Source organism: Eucyclogobius newberryi, unplaced genomic scaffold, assembly GCF_026437365.1.
Source record: "Eucyclogobius newberryi isolate DKJ021-1_F unplaced genomic scaffold, fEucNew1.0.hap1 SCAF_3, whole genome shotgun sequence".
NCBI lineage: Eukaryota > Metazoa > Chordata > Actinopteri > Gobiiformes > Gobiidae > Eucyclogobius > Eucyclogobius newberryi.
Window position 1 is genome coordinate 24,823,276 of NW_027315945.1, and position 21,943 is coordinate 24,845,218.

Consider the following 21,943-nt stretch of genomic DNA (forward strand, 5'->3'; position numbering starts at 1 on the left):
ATTTCAAATGTGGACAACATGGATTCTCCAAGATATCAATAATCAGTAACTATGAAGAAATTGACCTACAAAGAAATATATTTTATATCCATGTTAGATGTGATAAGAAATGTTGTTTAGTATTTTTGACTAAATTAAAAATGTAATAAAATAATCAGTTTAGTTTTAACCTACTTTTAGTGTGTCGTTCACTGTGTGTCTTTATTTGGTCCAGCTTTAGTGTCTCTTCTCTTTTCCCTAAGAATCAAAGGCTTTATTTTTAAGGGGAAGCAGTCACCAAATATTGAGGGCAGGCCTCGGACCCTCGATAACACAATGGCACCAAACACACACATGCAACGCTCTTAACAATTGCACCACTAGCAAAGCACAACCTCCACCTCTTTTCAGATCTCACCTGCTCCTCAGCCTTCATCATCACGTTCCTGTCACTCCTCCTCACTGCTGCTCGCTGCCCCTTTTCGACATCTGATCATGTCCAGTCTGTCCCATTTAGTCTCTCAATGCAGATGGCACGTCCGCTTTCCTGTATGTGACGCGCAGAATAGAAATTGTTTTCATAGTAACAGACCTAGGTCAATAGATGACTTCTATTAGTATGACACTGTCAAAAAACTATAAACTAAAAAATCCATATAGAACAGGCACCATAACCTCCTCCTCTGAAACTATCTAGATTCAGAGAGAGACACACATCCTCCTCCGGCATGTATTGTTTACTCTTCTCTAATGTACTTCCTATACGTACAAAGGTCCTTATTTTGACTTGGTCTCTCCTCTTCTCTTTTATGTGGTCTGTAGATATTTTCCAAGTAGGCTGAGCGGCCAGAGAGTGGCCATTTGAAGACCACTGCTGCTGCGGTCGGTCAGGGAAACCTTAAGCCAATGGAGGACCAGGCAAAAGTCCACCCAACCTCTGTAAAACAAACAACTGCATGATGTGGTGAAAACCCAGAGGAACATACTGTACATCCTTGTTTATTTTTTACGCCAACAATGGTTTGATTTTTTTTATGCGTCATCTTCATGTCTAGATCTGCTGTCAATCAGATAAACAGTTCTTTTATTCACTCATTTTTTTCTTCTTCCATTTTTGCGGCATTTCTATTTGCACACCTCAATTTCTCTTTCCTTCCAGATTCAAGGGTTTCCTTTGTCGTTTCCAGTCAGTCAGACCCCAGCTCAGACAAATATAGCCCCTTTACTGGCAGTCAACACATCAGTGGATTTAGCACTTTCAAAATGTGCATTTATGTCTTTGAGTCTCGGTGCTGAGGGCATTCTGTGTTCAGACGACACCGGCTAATAATCTACTGAATAAGAAACAAAAAACAACTGCAATGATGCAATCGCCCCTAATTAACCAAGACCTTTGCTGGAAATGGAAATGTGGTCCGGGGTTGACACATTTGCCCACTTTTTGACCCATTTGAGACTGAAAATCTCTTTTCTCGTAAGGTGAAGGGAATGACTTAAAGCAATTACATTTTTATATGTGTGTGAGTCAGTCAAATGAAACTGTTTACGTATTGCTCAACTTCTGATTGGATTACTGTTGCATTATTTACTACCTCATTTTCCATTGAGCCAAATATTGGGGTTTGCCAATGAGCAATTGCAATTTGTCTGACTATCCTAAATTGGCAAGAACATCTGAAATCTAACAAATATACTAAATGCCCAGAATGTATATTTAATAATACAGTGTTGTTATGCACTATAATCCCACCCAGATCAAATAATTTTTCTTTCCATATGAAGGAGCATGAAATTCAAGTAGTGACCATCTTGAATCTAGATACATTAACATAAAGCCTATGGCACATACCCACAAAACACTGAATTTGTTTGTTACAGCAAAACTATTTATTGTTATTTTCAAGTAACTGAACAATTAAAGGACTTACTTAGGGGACGTCTACAGCGTTCGGCATCCTGGAGAGAAGCAGAAAAACACTGCTGCTTGAGACCCTCTTCTAAGTTTGTCATCTTTTCCAGGGTAACCAGAGGCTGCAGGAGATTAGCCCAGTGGAAAATACTCTTGATAATGGTGGAAAAAGACAACAAAGTCTGCTACTCATGTGGAAACCTCACTATCAAAATAACATTATGGTATTTAGAAAGCTTCATGTTCACGTCACTATTCAATCAACGGAACATTTCCTTGTATATTTTAATTGAAGATTGAGTCACAATTTTGTAGTATTTTTTGTAGGTGGCTTTAATATTGATTTAACCTTATATTTTTCAGGTGGAGGCGTGAATCTATGTTACTTCTATGTACTTCTAATACTACTATGAGAGCAATTCAGCACAACTCATACGGTGCCCCATTTGCTAATTGTTTGTACTATCAGTTTGGACATACACTCTCGTCATTATATCAATTAAATAAATGATCAAAACTGAAACACTGGCCTCTAGTTGTTGACTGTAGCCCAGCTGCCACTTTTCACATGATCTTGACAAAATAATTAAAACTCTGCACAATCACACACACTCTATTCATTGAAACAGGACAATACCGCTCATAAGCAAATAGGAACAATGAACTCAGGTGCACCTGCTTGTACAGCAAATATGGCACAGAGCAGGACTCTCAATCAAAACTCTTATTAGTGCATAGTCCACGGTCTAGTTCACCGCTTCATTATGTCTGTGAAAGGAGCCATACAGTCACGTTTCCTGTTCAAAACGAGCCTTTATTAATTTTGAGCCACTCTACTTTCTCATCTATTTGTATACAATCCCCCAGTCTGAAAAAGCCACCACATCACATATAATGTACAATGCTCTTATGGGTTGAGATAGTCAAGTGAACACAAGGAATTGATCATTTAAATGTCAGGTCATCATGAATAAGGGCATATATTCACAAATGCTTCAGGTTAACTGCTATGTGACTGATGTAAATGATATTGATTGATTTACAACCAAATATCAGCCCAAATGATCAATATCAGTTTGCTTGATATCACTGTTAATCTTTACGTACAAAAGTATCACATTTGATTTGTCTACATTCTGTGTAATTTTGCAACAGCGCAGTGACCAGTGATGGATGTGACCTATGATGTCCATTCTTTTACAGACTCCCACTGGGATAAACATTGCCCTCTAAATAGCAGTGTGGCATAGAAAGTTGTGATCAGAAATAAACTTGTAGTACTATTCATACCCAAGTGATTTGTTCATTCACATGGAGACCTCTTGAGTGAGGCGCATTACATACGTCACTCCCAAACACCAGGCGTTTCATAAGCGCAGCCGAGTTTCCCCTAAATCATTTGGAGAAACCTCAGCAGGGAAAACAAGAAGACCACATCAGCTACTGTGGAAGTGCAGGGATCCCTCTGTGTTATTTCTTCTCCAAGGTCACATGTGACTCATGCTTTGACTGGCAGCACTTCCAACGCTGGGCACATGGTCGGAGGCCTCAGCCCTCTGCCCCCTTCCAGCCTGTCTCTGCTCCTCATTCAGCACTCGGTCAATAGAGGAGGGTCAGGGAGCAAAAGTACTAGTAGTGTACAAGGTGCTCTGATGAAAAGACAAGGGGCGAAAGAAAGAGCAGTCATTTGATTTTATTTCTTTTTTCAGTTTTTAAACATATAAAACAGAAGAGAAAAACACACAAAAAAACGAACATGGACAGAAAGAACGAAGCGAACGAAGAGAAAGAAAAAAAATGAAATAAAAAATCCAACAGGCACCAAAGGCTCAAGTTGTCCGAAGTAAACGTCCCATTTGTTCCAAAGTCTTTCAAATTTGTCCATTTTCAAATTAAGCCTAAATGTGATTTTTCCATTTTGCGACTGTCAGTTACAATGTCAGTTCAGGTTTGATTGTTATCCATTTTTAGTGATGACCTTTCCTGCTGCGAGAAGTATGTTCCAACGGTATCCATTTCTTGTGTCCATGGCAAGAGTTTTGAGGCCCAAATACATAGTTCTGATGTCCAGTGGGATGGCGACCTGCAGTCCAGTGCTTTAATACCTGAAAGAAGACTGAATCCATCCCAGTTCTGGCCAAAGCATGACACTTCGCTCACCTTATCTTTGTGAATGTGCTTGTGGGTGATGGCTAGTGTGGGTCAGGAAAGGTCCAGATGGGCCGCCTTGTTTTCTGTCAGGGCAAAAGTAGCATATACCACCTATTTCGATATGTGACTGAGTAATTGCTTACTGTGCTTGGATCTGCAATACAGACATGTAAACCGCACTATAAATCCATCTTTTAACTTTTTGAAGAAATTGGGGGAGTGGTAGTAGTTTAGTACAAGCGGTATGTTGTTAATACGAAACTATTTTGAACTTTTGTGTGTATTGCACTGCTCCTTATTTGTGTCTATTCTTTGAAAAAAGATAGTTGCTCTTACAGTTGAGTAATAGTTTCCGCAAATCCATTTTTTTTTTTATACTTTTACTTGAGCATTATTATTTAGTCAACGCTATTTGCTTTATGCTAAAGACTGATGACTTTCCATTTATAATTTGTGAAACCTAATGTAAAAGAAAAGATTTATGTTTTCCTCCATTTTATGTTGAATTTTTTTGTTAAAATAAACAAATGTCTGGGGTGAACTCATCTGAAGAGGCTGGATAAAGTATACAGAAACAGAACCTCTAAGGTGGACCGCAGAAAATCACAGGGACGAATATGAGAAGGTCAGCAACCTTAACAGGGCAACATGGCTTTTGTGTGTCTGTAAAACAACACATTAAAATACAGTACGTGGCTGAAGAAAATCTGTACTGTTATTGTCACCATTGACACAAATAAAACAAACCGACCATGAGTAAAAATTATTAACATTTGAGTTGCAGCAGAATAGACTTTAACCAGCTTTCTCCGTCCATTGGCAAACATGCCTATCACAGTTAGCCTCAAAAACACACCATATAAATAAAAAAAGCATTGTACCTTTATATGTAAATGTACTTTCACTTGTCACATATTGTTTTTGTGAAAGAATGTTGATTTAATTGAGAGCTTTGATTTCCTACTTTGATTTGTAACTCCTATAACTGAGTTGTAAGAAGAGGCATTTGGCAGGAGAAGTTTATTTACCATCAGTATGAGACCCAGGACCTGGAGGCATGAACCTTCAAGACTTTAGAATTGTGTTGCCCATTCAAGTTAAGCCTGGCTGTGCTGAATTTTGTTCACTGACAATGGCAACAAACCTTTTTCTGACTCTGATTCTGATTCTGTTGTAGGCAGTAATGGCCAGCATACAGTGACAAACACTGCTGGCATAGTCCTTGGTAAAGCTATTTCTCTATCACCAGTACAAGCTCTATGTTATAAATAGTAAGTATGAAATTTCAAGGTTAGGTGTTAGGGTTAGGGATACAATTCTACAAATGATCATAAAACCCTATATCAAAATGTAAAATCTCCTTTTGTTGACAAACCAAGACCAAGTCACAGCCTATGTGTTGCAATCAGACTTGAGCGTTTGCCTTTATACTTTGGGTGCTTTCACATTTGCCCTTGTTTAGTCCTATTTTCCGGTCCAGGTTTACTTCCAGGATTAGTCTCAGTTCAGTTTAGTCCCAACTCCGATGCAGTGTTTATGTGTGAACGCACCCTTTGAGTTAAACCTACCTTCGATGTGGTGTGTTGTTGACATGGTTCAAAAAGGGAAACCAGATTGTTCTGTGACATCAGTGGTCCACATCATAGCTTCTGTTCTTCCACTGAGACGTGTCATTGTGGCTTCTCTATTGTGATATTCCAGGAGCTCACTGTGACGTTCAGCTTCTATGTTTGCACTTTATATTTATTCCTATAGTCAAAGACAATAACAGGAAAGAATGAGGGTTGTATTCATTCTTTTAATATGGTCTTTTGGGTTGTATTACACAAATTACAATCTAGAAAGCACATAATACAACCTTTAAGAGACACTAAAGTAGAGAGTGATTACTTTGCCTTATGTGTCAAACGTGTATTGTTTTCTATGGCCTTTAACAGTATTATAGAGTACAATCTTGGCAAATTTGAGTTGGAAGATAAAAATGGTAAGTTTTGTGCTGTTGGGCCATTGCTTCTGACTCAAACAAACCTTTACTTTTGTTCTCAAACATCTATTGTTTGGCGTGAATACAGCTTTATAGGCCGATATGCGCATAAGACACGTCCTCATGTAATTATTAACTAGTTTCGTGGGATTGTAACTGTGGTAAATATTTATCGTAGTTTTATATTGGTCATGTTGCAGTTAGTAAAAAAAAAAACTGGACATCTTAAAATTACAGGGAGTAGCACCTAAAAAGGTCCTAAAAAAGAAGAGAGTGTCTACAGAGCCACTCCTGAAACTGATGGGCTATTTGACCGTGCCGGGTTAGGCCGTGCCGGGTTAGGGTTAGTGTTAGGGTTAAGGTTAAGGTTAAGGTTAGGGTTAGGGTTAGGGTTAAGGTTAGGGTTAGGGTTAGGGTTAAGGTTAAGGTTAAGGTTAGGGTTAGGGTTAGGGTTAGGGTTAGGGTTAGGGTTAGGGTTAGGGTTAGGGTTAGGGTTAGGGTTAAGGTTAGGGTTAGGGTTAGCCATGAGGCTTTATGGCTGTGCCGCAGCTCCTGAAACTGCTGGGCTATTTGACCGTGCCGGGTTAGGCCGTGCCGGGTTAGGGTCAGTGTTAGGGTTAGGGTCAGGGTCAGTGTTAGGGTTAGGGTTAGGGTTAGGGTTAGCCATGAGGCTTTATGGCCGTGCCGCGGCTCCTGAAACTGCTGGGCTATTTGGTTATTCTCTGTGGGTTAGGGTTAGGATTAGGGTTAGGGTTAGGGTTAGGGTTAGGGTTAGGGTTAGGGTTAAGGTTAAGGTTAAGGTCAAGGTTAGGGTTAGGGTTAAGGTTAAGGTTAAGGTTAAGGTTAAGGTTAAGGTTAAGGTTAAGGTTAAGGTTAAGGTTAAGGTTAAGGTTAAGGTTAGGGTTAGCCATGGGCTATATGGCCGTGCCGTGGCTCCTGAAACTGCTGGGCTATTTGGTTATTCTCTGTAGCCACGGCCAAAAAAGAATCCCTTGTCTACGTCATCAATAAGACAATTTAAACACAACAGACACCCTTTTCTGACAGTTTAAAAAATAATTTAACAAAATAAAGATGTTATTAATTATCATTTTGTGTCAAACCATATGTAATCTATATGGATTTGGCCCTTGTTTACAATATGGTTGCTAGGTAACAGTTGCGTTATTGCCTCTCTGTCACATCTGCCGCTCATGTCCAACCAGGAAGGAACATTATAAACTTTACACTGTCATTGTCAAACTGAGGCAGAAGTTAAACATAATCATGTTCACTGCGTTTTAGTGAAATGTCCAGTAGTCTAACCTGCCATGTGCACTTTATAAACGTATACCACACCACAATAGTACTGTTGCATTGTATCTACAACCACTTTGCGTAAGTCAGATGCGTAACTGGCGGGGAGAGAGCGCAGGTTTATTTTTAGGAGTGATGCAAAGCGGTGGGTGTGCTCAAGCCCTCCCTGTTCTCCTCGTCCACGCTGTATAAGAGCAGATCCGTGATGGAGACCCTGTCGCTGTTGACTTTTGCGCGGTGGGTATGAGGAGCGCTCGGACATACAAATCCAACCCAACCATGAAACTCCTAGTGGTAAGTGGCAAGTACGTCTATGTATGTATGGATGTGTGTTTTTCTTTTGTTTGTTTTACAACGCGACACTCTAATTCATAAGCAGTTCGTCTACGGTAAATTAGTTTGTTGGGCTGGAGTCGAGAATAATTTGAGCAAAACAAATATAACGCGTCACATCGCAGCTCAGGTCTGATGTTCATATGTGAGTTGAGTTTGTTGACACGTTTTATGTAGAGTGTTATTTCATACAAGGCTCAAACCCCACGTGTCCATGTTTATGTAAAATGCATCAAACTATAATGGGTCTTGTTATGGGAACAGAAGCGATTGAATTAGAAAGCATAGTGGTGAGCAATTTGCTTTGACAGTTATGAATGTTTCAATGTGTATCTGTGACTTGTGTAAATCCAGTTTGAAGCCTGGGGGTGAACTGTATCCCTCATTGTTTGTGTTGAATACTACTAGTATTTATTTATTGGCTTCTCTATATGTCCTATTGTATGTGCTGTCAGTGTGGATTTGCATGCAGCGCTGTGTTGTAAAGGTTTTGCATATTTTAATCTGATGTCTATCTGAGATCACACAGCAGCAGATCTCGCCGCTGCAGATACACTGAAGGCTGTTGTCATGTGTGCTTGTCAAGATAAACAATGGCATTGTCTAGTTTGATGATATGCGTAAAAGAGCTCCTATTATTTCCCAACTTCCCTTTATCAGTCACTGACACCGACACAATATCAGATATTGTGCGTGTCTTGTTACACTCCTGGCTGTGTTTCTCTGTAGGTTGGTGACAGAGGATTACACAGCACAATATATTCTAAGTATTTAAGTAGGTTATTGCAAAGCGAACCAAAGTGAAGTAAGAAATAATGGAGGATTCCATCATTACATGTATTCTTACTCCAGTTTGTACACATATGTACTCTTCCTGCTGTCCCGCATGCTTGCCACATGTGGTCACTGTCCTGGAGTGGGTCCTGGTGTGGGTCCTGGTGTGGGTCCTGGAGTGGGTCCTGGTGTGGGTCCTGGAGTGGGTCCTGGAGTGGGTCCTGGTGTGGGTCCTGGTGTGGGTCCTGGTGTGGGTCCTGGTGTGGGTCCTGGTTTGGGTTGAATGCAGTTCAGACATGGTTTAGTTGTAGTTTAGTCCTGGTTGAGTCCTGGTCTTATCCAGATTTTGACGTGGCGTTTGTGCAAACCTTATGTTGCTATTGTTTCAGGTGAAATGGGGAAGCAAAATTAAATTACATCCATCGTGTATTGTACTATATTTATTCTCAGTTTCACAATGACTTAAGTCAGGCATGTCCAATCCACGGCCCGGGGTCCAATTGCGGCCCTCAAACCATGGTACAAACAACACAAAGTAATGCTTTTTACTCTAATATTGGAAAAATTCAAGCATTTTTATGTTGTACCAACCTAATATTAATGCGGCCCTCGGTGAAAAAAGTTTGGACACCCCTGTCTTAAGTCTTGAAGTCTGGTTTCAGTCACAACAACTTCTCTAACTTGAGTGGCGCTTGTCAGCAATCTGTACGTTTTACCTGAAGACCAGTACAGGTGAGGAAGTCTATGAACAGCCGACAGACAAAGAGAGGCGTGTGAGGATCAACAAACAAGTCCAAACGTTTAACCTTAGCTATGGAAGTTATTGCAGACTTCCTCTTTTGGATCAACAGTGGAACTGATAACAGCGGTTTGTGAGGCTTGAGAATGTGAAACAGTTGTAATTTCATGCAAGCGCATGTGGGAGACATGGTATTGGCAGTGAAAACAGGGCAAGGGTTTATTTTTGCATAAAGTATTTGCATGATAATCAAAGATGACTGAGTGATATTACACTAAGATTACTTTTCATTAGTTTTAGATTAAATATACTTCAACATTTGTTTTTTGTTTTAGATTTGATTATTTCATTTGTCTCATTTTTGTATTTTGACCAAACCATAGAAATCAGACATGTGGTTTGAAATAGCTGTGGTAGCATATTTCAGTGACTTGTCCTACAGAGGTGGAGGACTAATTTGACATTAGACACACATGCATGTACACACACAAATGTGCAGGAGCAAGAATCCCCCTGAAGACCACCTGCGCACTACAGTTAACTGAAGCCATGTGCCCCTGGAGAACTGCAGCGACTGAAGTTTAGGCTCGTGTCTTTATTGCTGTCACAGATTTATATCTGAGTCAGAGAATACCTAAGGGCAAAATGTAAGAATAATGGTTCTGTTATGAAAGGTATTGAATCAACAATACTTTTCAATCTTTTAAACCTGGACTTGCCCACATTTATTATACAAGAACAATAATGGGATTGATATATTTAGGTTCAATTTGTACTCAAACTCCAACATTGTACTCTCTGTCTGAGCCCCTGTGATGATGCTCACGGTGTAATTGTGGTTGTCGGTGGTCACTGGTTGCTGTGTAATTGGGGTTTCCAGTGGTCAGCCAAGATGTGGTTAAAAAATAGCTTCTATGGCAAGAACAAGTGTGAAAACTTGAGTCTCATGTGCCACATTACAGATAGCCTTCAGATCAAGCCTGTCTTGATTTGTTCTTGAAGATAAATTATATTTTGCACTGTATTTCTATAATTGTATGCTGAACTGTTTCCCCTTCCACCTCTTTTTGAAGTGAAATTAGATTTAGTAAAAGCCATAGTAAATTTCAATGACCCTTCTCTCTGGTCTCTGGTATTGGCTTTGATATTGATTGGATGTGGTCTGAGGGCTTAATAGTGTATATACAAACTTCATTTAAAGAGCAGAACTATGATTATGGGTTTGATTCCCGCCGAGGCCACCCATATTACAAACAAACACAAAGTGCCGTTCTGTGGCTCTGGATGAAAGACTTTTGCCAGAAAAACCGCTGCACAGGCCTGGCTTTTTTTTAAGCTTCAAAGTTTCTATCATGGTTAAAGCCATGCATCTATTTTTATCCATTTGAAATTCCCTGATTACAGAAAATAGAATAAGGTTAAAGTAATACTTAGTTTTATATGTTACTAGTGTATGACTTTGTGTCACTAAATCATGAATATAAAATAAGTGACTGATGCCGCAAGCAAACCATCAAGCATCAAGGAAACCACAGCTTTCTTCTACTCAAAGACTAAATTAAAAGCATATAAACTGATGTTTGAATGATTAAGAGAATGTTTGGTGACAGATGATTGACTTCATGTGTACAGACAAAAGACTCAACCAGTTCTTATCTTTAATTCTTTTTCACACATGCGTTTGTGTAGACAGGGCTTTGTTGTGGCTGCAGAAAGGAGATGAATGCACATAATAGTGTTAGTGAATAAACTATCGAACACAGTGCTTGTGTTTTGTATTGTGGTGGCGATAGGGAAAGCCCAGTAACCTCTAACAGTTTTCTTTATGAACAGCGGGCAGCAGCGGAGACCACAGGATGTACACACTAACGCTAAGGGAGGCTGTAACTGGATCTGAAATCAAGGCAAAAATGCACACAGGCATCGTGGCACATTCCTGCTCTGCTGCACGACCATCAACAGTGTTTGGTTAATGCAACAATATCAATCCATTCAGCTAAAGATGCACAACAACCTGGTGAAAGCACAAACCACAGGCCTGCGCACACAAGCTTGGACAAACTATTGTTAGTTTGTCCAAGCAGCGCTCATGCCTCTGGGCCGAAGGGGAAGTCCCCCGAGTCAAAGAAGAGGGCTACGGCCCGTTGTGTCACATCTGGCCCACATGTGGCCCGGGACAGCTGTATGGCCTCATGTCAAACATGCTTTGCAACTGATAGCTGCACTTTAGGTTTGGACCAGGTTTTGGGGTTTCAACTCAAAGATGATCCATGGGCTTGTTATTGAGGCAATTGCTACATATGTCCGTCTCAGATCATCAGTAAAGGCCACCCACTCTACAGCAACCGTGCACTGGGCTACTTTATAGTGGGGGACATGTAAGGGAGTGTGCGGTGTGCTCCTGTTCAAAGGCACTCACTCTGTAGATTATACGGCAAAAGGCCATCATCGTAAAAATAGACACATCTGTGCCATGCAAATCAAATGTCAATGCAAGCCAAACAAGGTAAAGTAGAATTGTGATGCATTGTCATGATCAAATGTGTTCAAATGAAATACATAATTGAGGGGTCTGTGCTACATGTGTTCTAACATTTCCATATACTATATAACAGAATATAGTTTCAAATAGAAAAAGATGCTGAGAATGTGGTGGAACATTCTTCAGTTTCTCTGGACGCCAAACTGCAAAACAAAGGGAAATCATTTTGTTGGTCCACTAGGATCTTCAGCTTTCTGCCCTGGCCTGTATCCAAGAACAGTTTATCTAAAGAAACTTCTCTTGTTTCAGCTCTTCTCTGTCTCTCTGTCCTGGGCGTTCCAGCAGCAAGAGCGACCTAAGTACCAGCACTGGGACCCGGTGACCTCTGAACTCCTGCTGTGTGACCAGTGTCCGCCGGGCACCGCCGTCATGCACCCCTGTACGGAGCACACAGAGACTGTGTGCCAGCCCTGTCCAGAGAGGCACTTCACCATGAACTGGCACTGGGGAGACAAGTGCCAACACTGCACCTCTGTAAGCATCTTCTCTCTTGTCGGTGTAATCCCTCATTCGTCCAGGAGTGTTCCATTGTAGAAAAAGCTTCAGTTGTAGTCATCTGGACTCAGTTTAGAAAAAATAAACGTTTTGACTCTATTTTCATAAAAAAACTACAAGTAGTTTCAAATAGATCAGGATTCTATTTGACATGATCAACAACATCCCAATAAGATAGCCTTTATTTGTCCACACAATGGGGAAGTGTCAATGAAGCATGTAGTGACAACTATGAGAATAATGGTATTCACATTAATTTCAAATTAAGTGAAATGTTAAAATAAACCACAAATGAAAGCTCTCTATTAAAATCAGTGCATACATCATACGTTGTAAGTAACTGTGCTTTTCTTGCTGGATGCAGGTGTGTAAGGAGAGGCAGCTTGTGAAGCAGGAGTGCAGCAGCACACACGACCAGCTTTGTGAATGCGCTCCAGGTTTCCATCTACTGGTCGAGTTCTGTATCGCACATATCAAGTGTCTCCCTGGATTTGGAGCAGCAGTCTTAGGTAAAAAAAAAAAAAATCTAAACTAATGAGGTATTCATTTTATATCAATGCTGTAACAGGAACTGATACACTGAAAAAGGGAAACTGTGAAGCTGTTTAGAAAAGGGGTAATTAACTTAATTTGTTTTGATGAATACATTTTTGCTTGGTAAAGTAAAAGGTCAACTCTGATAGTGAAATGAGTTCACCGAATGTACTGAGTAGGCCAATACTTTTACAGATAAGTTATTTGCATCACCAATGTCAATAACCAGGGACTGGTACGCTGCCAGTTAGACATAGTTACATATTGTTTACTTATTCTAATAGCTATTTATGTACTTCTGGGTAATGTAGTTGTTAAATGCAGATAAGATCCAAAAATAAGGCTTTGAGGAGGATATCATTTTGTAGTAAAATGTAACCTTTCCAGTTCATTTGCCTTCAGTTTGACAGTTTACACAATGAACAATCGCATCAAGAATATGATATATAAAAATCTATGTGCACTTATACATAAATAACAACATAATTACAGAAACCAAATATGTAATATATTATTGAATTTGTAGCACTTCCCCTGACCTCATCTTTGTCTTCAAACCAACTGATGAGGCAGTATTTTCCAGTTCTTGACCACAGAGAACCCCAACAGAGCTGACACAGAAACAGTTTCCACACATTCCCGTCTGATCCATCATCACACATAAACCCAGAGTCCTTTTGCAGCCGTGTTGCAGAGGGGCATTCCCCTCCTGCGTCGAAGCCCTGCTCATTATGTAATCCATCAGCAGTGGTCAGAGCTCACCACCACAGGATGTTTGAAAAACCGTTCAGTCTTCCAGAAACTGTTTTATGTAGCCACATTTGTTTCTCACTTTACACAAGTTTATGTTGCAACATATCAATACCACAACTAATGAAATATGTTTCTTCTTTATTGAGTATTTACATTTTTCTTTTTATTTTCCCTTTTACAGAATAGTTAGTATTTCAATTTTAGATAGAAAACAGATCACTTACACTTTTCCCAGGGAAACAAAATAAAACATTTTACACTTTCATAATAAGAGATCATTGATTTATTTTCTTGATTTCTCTTTGACAGCACCAAATCACCCAAACATTGAAAATGAAATACATTAGATAAAAATGTTATTGTATCATTCAAAGTGAACCCACTGGCCCTGATCTCTCTGCATTATTCTAGTGCATGCATGGTGAAACAGACGTCTCTGATGACAAACATTATTAATAATATAATACTTCCTTCACTTGTTTCATACAACTCCCTTTGCTGTCCCCATTTAGTAGACTTTATGAAGTCAAACCTGACAAAAAAATAAATCTGGTGGTTGGCACGTATCAGCCTGTAACCTTAAAAAATCTGTCCATTCACCGGTAGATTCAATTCTCAATACGCCAAAGAGTCAGTCTTCTTCTTATTGTGTCCAGAGATCACATTCTAGACTGTAAGTGCTTTATTTTGTATCTATTGCAGGAACTCCTGTGAGTGACACAGTTTGTGAGTCTTGTCCTGCTGGACACTTCTCTGCGGGACACTCGTCCACAGAACCGTGCAGACCACATCGAAACTGCTCCAGCCTGGGACTAAAGACCCTCAGATGGGGGACTTCTACTATGGACAGTGTGTGTAGTCAAGACAGGACTGCAGCACTGGACTGCTTCCACCACCACTCTCTGTGCCACACAGGTGAGTCTACGATTACCTCACTGAACGCCTGTCTGTAGGGCGCTAATGCTAAAGGGTTCGTTCGTCACACTCACAATTTAAGCAATCATTTCTCAGTCTAAATTTCTTCTGTCAACCTCATAAAAACTGAAATGATTTTAGACATGTGGCCGTTTTCATTCTTTTAGGCAGGGGATTTCCTTGGTCAGGTTTGTTGTTCAAATTCCTTTCTTTTCCAACATTTTTGCGTGTTGGAAAACCAAGCCGAGAGAAAAGTAATCGCTTGAATGGGGATGTTTGTGTACCCAATCTCATATAAGCCATGATGAATCAATTAGCCTCTTAGCTATCACATCCTCTATCTACAATAACAGCGGAAACTGACTCAGTACATTTAAACCCAGGGCCTTTGTTAGTCACACACTCTCTGTGGCAAATGATGACAATTTATCTGAATGAACATCCCCAAAAATTATACTGGATTCTTAAAGTCTGAGCCAATGTGTGCATTCTTTTACAGTGACTTCCGAGTTTTCTTGGGAACCACATGACCACAAAGGTCTGAAACTAATAAACCGAGAACCCATAAATTTGATGTCATTTGTCATTATAATTAAGTTTTAATGTTTACACATAGACAAGTGGAGTATGTTTCGACTTAACAGCAGCATGTTTCTACACTGTTTGTCTCACTAGATTAACCTGGGTTGATTTTACTTACAAGAATAAAATAAGTGAAAGAACCCCTCACCAGAAGACTAGTGTATAATTCTCTTGAACAATGTTTGCATATCTCTGTCAACTCTATATAAATGAGTTATAAATGAGAATGATGTGATTACTCACATGTGTTGTTAATAAATGACTTCATGTATAAACTTATCTATTACACAGACATCACACTGTGTGAAGAAGCAGCCTTCCAGTCGCTGGCAACCCTGCGTCTCTCTTCTGTTCCTCTGGAGAGGATTTTGGAGAACCTGCCTGGGCGCAGAGTGGACCACAAGAGCTTAGAGCGTCTGAAGAAGGCCTGCTCTCCTCAGCAACAGGTCCTGCAGCTGCTCCGTCTATGGAGAGAAGAGAACAGGGACCAGAGCAAACTCAACGTCATTCAAGGTACACACAGCATATATATATATATATATATATATATATATATATATATATATATATATATATATATATATATATATATATATATATATATATATATATATATATATATATATAAATTGCCTTGGATAACATGGCTATTTTATGTCCTAGGAGTAAACCTGTGTGAGAGGAAGTTCTCCCGCTGTAGTGGGCTGAAAAACGTGACCCTGAATGACCTTGTGCAGATCAGGAACAGTCTCCCGGGGGCCAGGGTCTCACAGGAGGATATGGTGGCCGTGGTTCAGACGTGCTCTCCACGACAGTTCCTACTGCAGCTCCTTCATCTCTGGAAATCTCACAACTATGAGATGGACCTGGCCAAAGGGCTGAGCCACAGCCTGAGGGTACTGCGCAGCCAGGGGGCGCCGCGGCATCTGCTCAAAAGCCTCCGAAAAATCCGGCAGATCATTGGAAAGACCTCGGCCCATAAAATGTATGAGAAAATGTTTGTCAACATGCTGGAGGATGAATCCTGCTTCAAAAACCACAAGCCCTTAAATGAATAATGATTTTATGTGAACATCATAAAATAATAAGATTTCAAAAGGTTATAATCTGGACCTAGTCTAGACGACTATGGCACCCTCCTGGAGGACTGAGGGACTGCACACACACAATATGAATGTGTTTAAATCAGATATAAATTCAAGGGACATTTGTTAGTTTAAAAGGTGAAGCGTGACACTCAGGCCTCTAGCTGTATGTTTATGTAAACCTGAATGCATAAACGAGGCAACTAATCCTATTTGGTAAGAAAACAGCAAGAAATTAAACAAGAAAAGGAGATGTTTTAACTGAATTCTGCGAAACATTTAAACTATTTAAAATGTAAATAACATCATTTGTGGATAAACATGCACCAGGTGTAATATAATTGGTTTCTCACTTGAAGAGAAAGGATTTGGTTTCATAATGAAATACTTTTATATTCTACAGTCATTTTTTTGTGTTTGTTTGGTTTATTTTGGACTGTTTGTAAGTAAAGCCTATTTTTTTACATGTCAGTTGAATGTACAAAGGAGTGCAATTGTTTTATATTTAAAATAATTTTACTTAATATAAAGTGCTTTAGGGGTGTGCCAAAATATTGAAATATCGATATATCATGATACTAAATTTGGTGAAAAAGTATCGATATCGTGGGCTGCTGTATCGATACCAGTAATTTTTGTTATTATTTCACAAATTATTTTGTGACTGCACTACAATTTTGTTGCTCATTTAAAGAAAGGAAACGTTTTGACTTTTTATTTTAAAATGGGTGTATTTCCTTTTGAGTTTGTGCAGGTCGTGGCTTAACAGAGAAAAATGTTGTTAAAATGTATTGGGTGGAATACCATGAGAAATATATGGATTATCGCATGTGTCACAAACTCGTGATAGTATCGTATCGTGAGCCGTGTATCGTGTATCGAATTGTGAGGGACCCTGTAATTCCCAGCCTTAAAGGGCTTGTTTAAATACTGGATTACAAATGCTGCAATTTTATGAAGTAATATTGGTTTTATAGTTTGTATCACATTAATATGAATGTTGGGTTTTGTAGATATAGATGTACATATTGTGTGACACGCCATCATTTTTAAGCTTTTGTACTTTCTGAACACTAATATTAAAATGAAATACAAAATTATGGAAAACCTGCTTTGTAGTGTGTTTTCAATTAAATTGCATATTTCATAGACTAGGTATGAAACAAACCTCTGGCTTGCAAATAACTTTATGTTATCTTTTAAACAACAAACAACAACCGGCAAGTATTTCAAGCCTACCGAACTGTTCAACTGCAATTCACAGTCTATTTTACTAGGTGTCAGCAGCGTGCAGTGAATTTCATCAGTACAAGCAGACTTGAGGTGGTCACTTCTGACTTCCATGTTGCAATGTAGACTAATTAGTAGGCTGTTATTTTAACTACATATTAAAAGCATAATTAAACTATTTCTGAGTGAAATAAGCCTAGACCTACAACAATACAGGTACAAACTCAGTGGGCTAAGTTTGTTTCTTCACAAATGTGTTACACTCTAAGGTCTAAGGTCCCAACCCAACAGTGTCTAATTGTGAATCATGAATCATTAGACATTTTGCATTTGGCATTGTTTCGATGAGCCTCCACACCTTTAATCAGACTTGGAAGGCAAGGCAAGGCAAGTTTATTTGTAGAGCACATTTCATACACGAGGCAATTCAAAGTGCAGCAGGAAAATGCATTAAAATCACAAAGAAATTACAGAAACGGAAATACAATAAAAATGAACTAATTAAAAACAATTTAAGTCATACATTGAAACATTGGAACATTGATATCAGGTTGGTACAACATCAAAAGCTTGAATTTGTCCAATTTTACAGTAAGAAGTACTTTTTGTTGTTTGGACCAACTTAGCAGAAAAAATAACAAAATTGGTCTGAGGGCCGCACGGGTCCAAATGTTCAGACACAAACAGCAGAAATAGGGATTTATTCATTTATATTTGTACATTTTGGACTTGATAATAATACAATTCATGTCTAAAGGAAAATCAAACTTCACAGACTTTTGCACAGTTTTAATTGTTAAGAGTAAGAGTGATGATGAAACCCCATGTGTTCATTATTAGAATAAGCCTTTTATTCCCTGTAATAAAGCTTGCATCGCTTGAGCAGATCATTAGCAGTCGCGTGGGCTTGTTCCGCACTACTTGCTCCTGCGAGTTCGACATCTCTCCGCTAGAGGTCAGTAAAAACCCATCAAATCCTCGCGTTCATTCTTGTGGGCTGACCGCGGGGCTGTCATCGGTGCTCCCCGCCTTCCGCTGCCACGCCGCGCCGCCCCGGCAGCGCCTGCTCCGGCTGTCGCATCAGGGACGCGCAGGGAGGGGCCGGGCTCGCGACCATTGGCTGGCGCGTGGATTAGCCACAGATCTACGGAAGGGCCACGAGCGGATGAGGATGAGCTTAAGCGGTGGTCTCTTTTTTCGCCTCGCCAGCGCTCAGTGAAGCTTCCAGGATGATCATAAGAAACAACTAGCGAGTTTTTCCTGGCGTTCTTCCCGTGCGTAACGTTGAAGAAACAAAGAAGCAGCAGCAGCAGCAGCAGCGATGCGCGCGCGCGGGGGGGAAAGCCTGTCGGGACAGCGCTGAAGGAGCGGAGCATGTAACCGTGAGCAGCCCACCTGACACTTGCCTCTCAGCTCTGTGCTCGGAACCGCTTTGACTATTTTGGATTTTTATCTGCTGGGAAAATGGCCGAGGAATTGTCAGAGGTCCCCAAAGAACTCGTGGGTAAGACGCAACACGCGATTTTGAAGCCATGTGTCTCTCCTGCCACAACAGTCCCACTGTCCTTGCGGTAGTTTACACTGTACCGAGATGAACCTCATTCATAAAACACAGCGTTGCCAGAGGAACAATGCTCTCACACTGATGGTCTCACCGCTGCTACCTTGCACTTTCTTTCGTTCTTTCTTTCTTTCTTTCTTTCTTGCTTTGTTTCTTTGTGCGCTTGTTGGCCCCTGTATTTGTTCTGATTTCTCCGATTTTGGCAGTGTTTTGGACAAGCGGTTGAAGCTACTCCCTCTTTTTTTTTTTTTTTTGGGACCCACCACAGCACTGAAGTCACTGCTCTATGGTCTGGAGTCTATATTAGGAGAAAATCCAAATAGTTTACATGACACAGTGCAAGCCAGTCATCCCCAAGTACACCAAACTTTCAGGGATATTTCCACTAAAGCAGCCACATTCCTGCTCCAAAGTCTTTAGAAGTCACTCTGATGCTTTGGTGTGTTATTTGTGTTGCCTGTAGACGTACCTGAGGCTGTTAAGATCACACTGAGCCTCTGTTTGGTGAATGAGCTCTGGCTTTGACACCTCAGTGCAATGTTGAACAAGCGGTTACTTCTGACCTTGTCCTATGCTTCTTTAAAGGTGCACTGTGGAACATTTACCTTGAGCGTCCGCAACCTCCCTTTTCTTTGTGGAGATGTTTAGTCAGTGCTTTGGCTGTTATTTTCAACTGCGTGGCATCGACGCTCTCTATATTCATGGAGACGAGCGGGTCATACAAGAAGTTATAGGTCAGATCTGCGGAGAGGCGAACACACTCGGTGTTTTTTGTAATGCCGTAATTTAATAGACACAAGAGTCTAATACTGTAGAACTCCAAGCTAAGCAATCATATCTTCATAGATACAGGCAGGTTACCAGAAAAGTTACATAGCGCACCTTTATGTGACTTTACAATGGTATAGTAAGTAGAGTTTCACTGGATGAGCAACAGAACGTGTGCTGATCAATGTGGTACATTTAATGGCTGTTTCCACATGGTTTGGATGGACTTTCTTTCTTTTATGTATTTATTTAGATTCTTTAAATATAAAGTCAACAAACGTAACAAGAACAATCTGGACAAGAGACGAAGAGGGTACAGTAAGATGAAAAGGAATATATAAATAAATATTTGAAAATATAGATAATTTTTTGTTTTTATTTTTAAAAATTAAAAAAATAAATCCATATATAAAAAAATAAATAAATTTTCAGTTGGGCACGTGTCCCCTAAAGTCTCGGTCCCATCTGTCCCAGTGATTGTTAAATTTGTCCATGTTTAAGTTCAAGTAAAATGGATAGACCGTGTATTTATCATAGTCACTATTTAGCTTTACAGATTGTATAAACTAGCAGACAATGTAAACATGATTCATTTTGGTGATTATTCACGTCGCTACAAGGACTGAAAATAATCATGAGAATTTTAGAAACAATGTAAAGTGATTTTTTAATCTGGCTATTTTTATCATCAGTTTTTCATTCGTAAAGTTTGATCTCATAAAGCTGTGACATAATAGCGACCTGCTTAGCTATTGGACCATGCAAATGAAACCGAATTAAGGTTTTCACGTTGTTTTGTTCTTCGTGTTGTTCCTTGACATTGTGACCGTTAATTAAACCGTTAGTGGTAGAAGAACACTAAGCAATCTCACATGATGTTGGCGTAATGTGACCTAAAGAGCCTCTGTCTATGATTCAGCGTCACAAGTCGTCATCTCAAACATTTCCAGTCACTCGAGGACAAGGATGAAACGGGAGAAGTGCGTCCCCATTTCCCCAAACCCTTCCAAATGGTCAAACAGACACTTTTGTAGTATGTCTATAGATAGAAATGTCCTTTATGTTGAAATAAAAGGGACATTTACATATTTTTTGTTGCCAAATTGCAGATGTCAAACTAAACATTATACTTTGATACCACATAACAACAGCCCTTTGTGTTTTCAGTAATCTGACTAATCTGGAGTATCCTAGTCAGTAAACAGCAGTGACTTAATTGCCTTGTAAATTTTGATAGTTTGGTTGAACTTTATGAGGCTATAAGACTCTATTACCCCGCCCTGCATCTGTGCCTGCCCAAACGTAACCTTCACTGACGACCACAGCACTTGGCACATGGTTCACTGCCAGCAGAAGTACCACTTGTGTCATACCACCTAATTAGCAGTTGGAAATGGGGAGAATGTTATATAAAAATGTGTCTTTTCTACGTGCGAGCTGGTCTAAAATAAAAATAGGTTTGTTTGTTTGTTGACAGGCGTTAAATAACATACTTTATTGTTGAATTTCCCTTTTTGCGACTGTAGTGTGCCTCTTTTCATGAATCCAAATTATTATAAAGCATTATGGGTAAACTCTTTTGACCTAGGCACCAAGATGAAATGCAGTAAAATCTAAAAGTACCATACTGTATTTACATACTCAAAGTTGTATTTAGACTTGTAGTTATTTATGCTTGTTTGAACAATATTTATTCTCCAATGTTCTTTTTCTCCGACCACAGCCATTGCTCTGTACATACTTTGTCCTCTCTTTATTTTCATGAAACGACGATACACTTTGGCTGTCCGTGGCATGGTACGGCAGCACGACAAATTTGTATCGATTACTTTTACGTTGACGTACCATAAATCTGCTGAGATCTGTGCCACAGTTTTCAATCAGACGTCAGCGGACTAGTTTCAAGTCATTGCGGTTTAAAATGTCCAAAACATAAAATAATGATCCATGGCTGTCATAGATTATAATTAAATCGCAGACAAAAGTATAATATGTCTCCATTGGGGCTCATGTGGTCAAGTTAAAGACCTTTCAAATACATGCGATTGCTGTATAGTTTATCAGTGGAAATGACTTAATTTCGATGTTTTAAAGCGTACTGCAGATCACAATTGCAATGTCGGGTCAGAAAAACCACTCGGACCTAATTTGACTTTCTAATACTTTGAGGTTGCTGGGGGTGGTTTTAGCTGCATGCCTTCAGAAACACAGCCTCCTCCTGTTTGAGACACGCGTGAGTGCAGACAGACTCAGCTGCTGCGTGGCGAGGCGGCTGACCCACTTCTGTGCCGTAAGCCTGGAGTCTGTGCAGGG

The 21,943-nt window shown here is 39.8% G+C and overlaps 2 protein-coding genes across 4 annotated transcripts in view; both read left to right on the forward strand.

The window, feature by feature from the left end:
- The first annotated feature begins 7,489 nt into the window (after positions 1–7,489).
- On the forward strand, positions 7,490–16,708 carry LOC140374297 (tumor necrosis factor receptor superfamily member 11B-like). The gene is made up of 6 exons (XM_072461150.1): positions 7,490–7,613; positions 11,957–12,181; positions 12,567–12,711; positions 14,192–14,404; positions 15,278–15,499; positions 15,650–16,708. Exons 1-6 carry the CDS (start codon positions 7,563–7,565, stop codon positions 16,042–16,044), a joined length of 1,251 nt encoding a protein of 416 aa, XP_072317251.1. The 5' UTR covers positions 7,490–7,562; the 3' UTR covers positions 16,045–16,708.
- Positions 16,709–18,728: 2,020 nt separating this feature from the next.
- LOC140374447 (F-actin-uncapping protein LRRC16A-like) overlaps positions 18,729–21,943 on the forward strand; it is a 49,523-nt gene continuing 46,308 nt past the window's right edge. For all 3 annotated transcript variants that reach the window (XM_072461341.1, XM_072461343.1, XM_072461342.1), the window contains exon 1: positions 18,729–18,805. In XM_072461341.1, coding sequence (XP_072317442.1) covers positions 18,766–18,805 — 40 coding nt within the window. In that variant the 5' untranslated portion in view covers positions 18,729–18,765. The remainder of the gene's footprint in view (positions 18,806–21,943) is intronic.

Excerpts from the sequence above, each read along its gene's own strand:
- LOC140374297 (XM_072461150.1), top strand. The coding sequence starts at position 7,563 with ATGAGGAGCGCTCGGACATACAAATCCAACCCAACCATGAAACTCCTA. Across the intron at positions 7,614-11,956 it reads CAACCATGAAACTCCTAGTG|CTCTTCTCTGTCTCTCTGTC; the intron begins GTAAGTGGCAAG and ends CTCTTGTTTCAG. Across the intron at positions 14,405-15,277 it reads CCACTCTCTGTGCCACACAG|ACATCACACTGTGTGAAGAA; the intron begins GTGAGTCTACGA and ends TCTATTACACAG.